This window comes from Bremia lactucae, linkage group LG10 (genome assembly GCF_004359215.1).
Source record: "Bremia lactucae strain SF5 linkage group LG10, whole genome shotgun sequence".
NCBI classification, from domain to species: Eukaryota; Oomycota; class Peronosporomycetes; order Peronosporales; family Peronosporaceae; genus Bremia; species Bremia lactucae.
The window spans coordinates 3,310,579-3,313,512 of NC_090619.1; the positions used below are offsets into that span (position 1 = coordinate 3,310,579).

The 2,934-nt window shown below is 46.8% G+C and overlaps 2 protein-coding genes across 2 annotated transcripts; one reads left to right on the top strand and one right to left on the bottom strand.

The window, feature by feature from the left end:
• Positions 1-636: 636 nt before the first annotated feature.
• Positions 637-972, bottom strand: CCR75_007570 (uncharacterized protein; the record flags this gene model as incomplete). The annotated part of the gene is made up of 1 exon (XM_067965628.1): positions 637-972. The coding sequence occupies one exon, from the start codon at positions 970-972 to the stop codon at positions 637-639; it is 336 nt and encodes a 111-aa protein (XP_067814343.1).
• Positions 973-1,389: 417 nt separating this feature from the next.
• CCR75_007571 (uncharacterized protein) lies at positions 1,390-1,740 on the top strand (the record flags this gene model as incomplete). The annotated part of the gene is made up of 1 exon (XM_067965629.1): positions 1,390-1,740. One exon carries the CDS (start codon positions 1,390-1,392, stop codon positions 1,738-1,740), a length of 351 nt encoding a protein of 116 aa, XP_067814344.1.
• Between the last annotated feature and the right edge of the window lie 1,194 nt (positions 1,741-2,934).

The following is a 2,934-nucleotide window of genomic DNA, read 5'->3' on the forward strand; positions in this document are numbered from 1 at the left end:
ACGATCCCTGGTCTTAAACACCAATCCCAGTTGACCTTGAGCTCCCATGCTCGAACCGACTAATTAAATCCCAACCAGAGATACTTCGAACGCCAAACACAAGACCGTGATTTGCGATATGCTGGCGCAGCTCATCCGTGACTTCCAGGTCCTGTTCACTGTACCTTTTATATCTCGATCCGTGCACATCGTGTGTCAAACCAGTATGTGCTCTTTAACATCAGCAATAACGAATGGGCCAACCCAACGAACAGTCAACTTCGCCGCATAGAGTCTTGGATCTATCCTTGACCACAAAACATATCCCCCGACTTAAAGTTGGCCGGTCGAAGCGTTGTAGGCGCTTGCTGCTTGCGCTGTCACGCGGACGCCTTTTCCGAGGAAGCTAAATTCATAGCCCGTAGTTTAGCTCGAAGTTTATACATATGATGTATCGTTGTGTAAGTGTTGAGTGTTACCACCGCGTCGCCTCTGTCATTTATGCGCACAGTTGCCGTATTCACGATCGACGATGGATCAAGCCTAGCTAATAATTCGGTTGGGCATCTGCTACCCAACGACTCGATAGGTGCATGGTTAATGCAACCTTGGATGACCGGAAGCAAAACGTCCCAACTGCAAACGTTAATTTGAGCTTCAAGAAGCATTACTCGAGCGATTTGCAACACGTGGGTGTGCTCGATCTGCTCCTCCGTTCAACCATGGAGCGTAGACAGGAGATAGTCGATGGGTAGTGCCAAGCGGCTCGATAACTTGCTCAAACACTTGATTCCGAAAGTGCGTGCAATTATCAGATATGAAGGCTTTAGGGGTGCCAGAATGCGCATTCCAACCAAGAATTGCGTCTGCCGCGACAAGAGCGCTGGTTGTATCAGCCAAAACATGTTCGCAAAAATGTGTGAAAGCATTCTTCAGCACGAGGCAATACTTAGCACCCGAAAAAATGTTGCCGAGGTATACGTAATCAATCATGAGTGCCTTGATGCTTTCCGTTGCCACGCCGCCGGTCGTCCAACCGCGTGCATAATTTTAGAGCCTGTGACGTGTTGGCGGTATCCGAGACCAGTCCACGGGGTAAACCGTGGAGTTTCAATACCGTGTCGAAAAAGATACGAGCACACCCCGGAGCCGTGATCGACTCTGGTACTGCAAAAAGATGTACCGTCTTGCTGAATCTGTCTACAAAAACAAGGATTCCATTGTTTTTGTGATCGTCTTCAGGAAATCCGAAGACGAAGTCCATAGATATGGACTGCCAACATTCTGCTGGAAGTGGTAGAGGTTAGATAGGCAAAGTAGACACGCGCGGAGAAATTATTGAACTCGTTGCTATAGGTTTGCAATGTCAAATTCGTGACAGAAGAGATTGAGCATCACATGCTCGCCGCGATGACCACGTACGCCACGATGGGCAACAATGAAAATACGCTGGAGCAGTTGTTCTGCAGAGACCGGGAATCAGATCCTGCCATCGACTTCGATCTCGCTGCCGTCGTTTGGCATGGCGGCTGGTCTGTCACGCGCGGCTTGCTGTACCTTCGTAATTTCAGCAAGTACTGGAAATACAAACTCACACTGCATCAGCCGCAACAAGGACAATTGACGGGTCCGCATCTGGAGCCGTGTCGCATGCGATTAAACTACTGCTGGATTACTTCAACCAGCCAACGGAAACGATGTCTACGAAGACATTCTGCTCGCCGGGAAGATTCTCGATATTTTACCAATATAGCGCTGTAATTTTTCGCGAATCTGTTTCTTGACACTGTCGCGGAAAAAAATGCGAATGAGGTTCGAGTGATCGCAGAAAATCACAAATCCTCTTTCTCGCGCGAGTGAGTCCTCGAGTTGCTTGCAGGCGCGTAAAATCGGTTAACCTTCCTTTTCAGTTACTGTCCATCGGTTGCTCGCCACGAAAAAGGCCACCGAGGCATGCAATACGCTCATTGCGCTGATCTACAACTGGTATAGAGAGAACCCACACGTCCGGTGCATTCGTGAAAATGCGCACTGTGGCTGTTGCAGACGGTTGTTGTAGTTGAGCAGAAAGTACGATTGCATTCAAAATTTAATTGTAAGCACCACCCTCCGCCTCACTCCATGTAACGGGGCACTGCCGACTTGTACTGCTTCAGTACAAGTCGACTTCGCACTGCCTCAGTGCGAGTGGTGCCTCACGTTACTTCACGTACACTACTACGTGCAGAGGAAGACTTTCATTAAAACACTTGCTTTAAAGAGGGTTACCTTAAAAACTGTATTAAAATAATTAAGTTCTTCTTGTCTATCTACTTAATACTAACTTAATAATAAACTAATACAAAACATGTACTAAAAGTCTTATCTGTCTTTCTCTTTGCGCGCGTCCAGCGCTGACTGGACCGCAGAGAAAGTAGATATAATGGTCTATAGCTACCAATGGATAAGCCTTTAGAATATTACCATGTAAAGTAATATTCTCCAAATACTATTCACCTTTTAGATAATATATTAATTAACAACCTTTAAGTGTTAACTTGATGTAACGATACACCCCGTCACATAACCCCTCCCTTAAACGACAATCACTCCTACTGTCATTGGGTTGAATGTTCACTATAAGGACACTTTATTAGAAACGATGTTTATTGGTCAGAACCATCATTTTTAATTTAATCGCATGGTTAACAAGTCCATGCAGTATGCGAATAGTGTGGCGTGATTGCGACCCCTCTTTGGAGGTCGACTATATATGCGAGTCGGACGAAATGGCCGACTCAGGGAGAACAGAACAGTCGCCTGATCATCGTCAGGCGGCTGACTATGAGTCTTCGAAAGAGGGGGCTCATTCGAGTAGATGTGCTGGTAGCTTTCGCTACAGCATGTTCGGTTCCGACGATGAGGATGATTCCTCATCGCCAGTACCGTCTCCCGTGCCGTCACCCGCACATATTT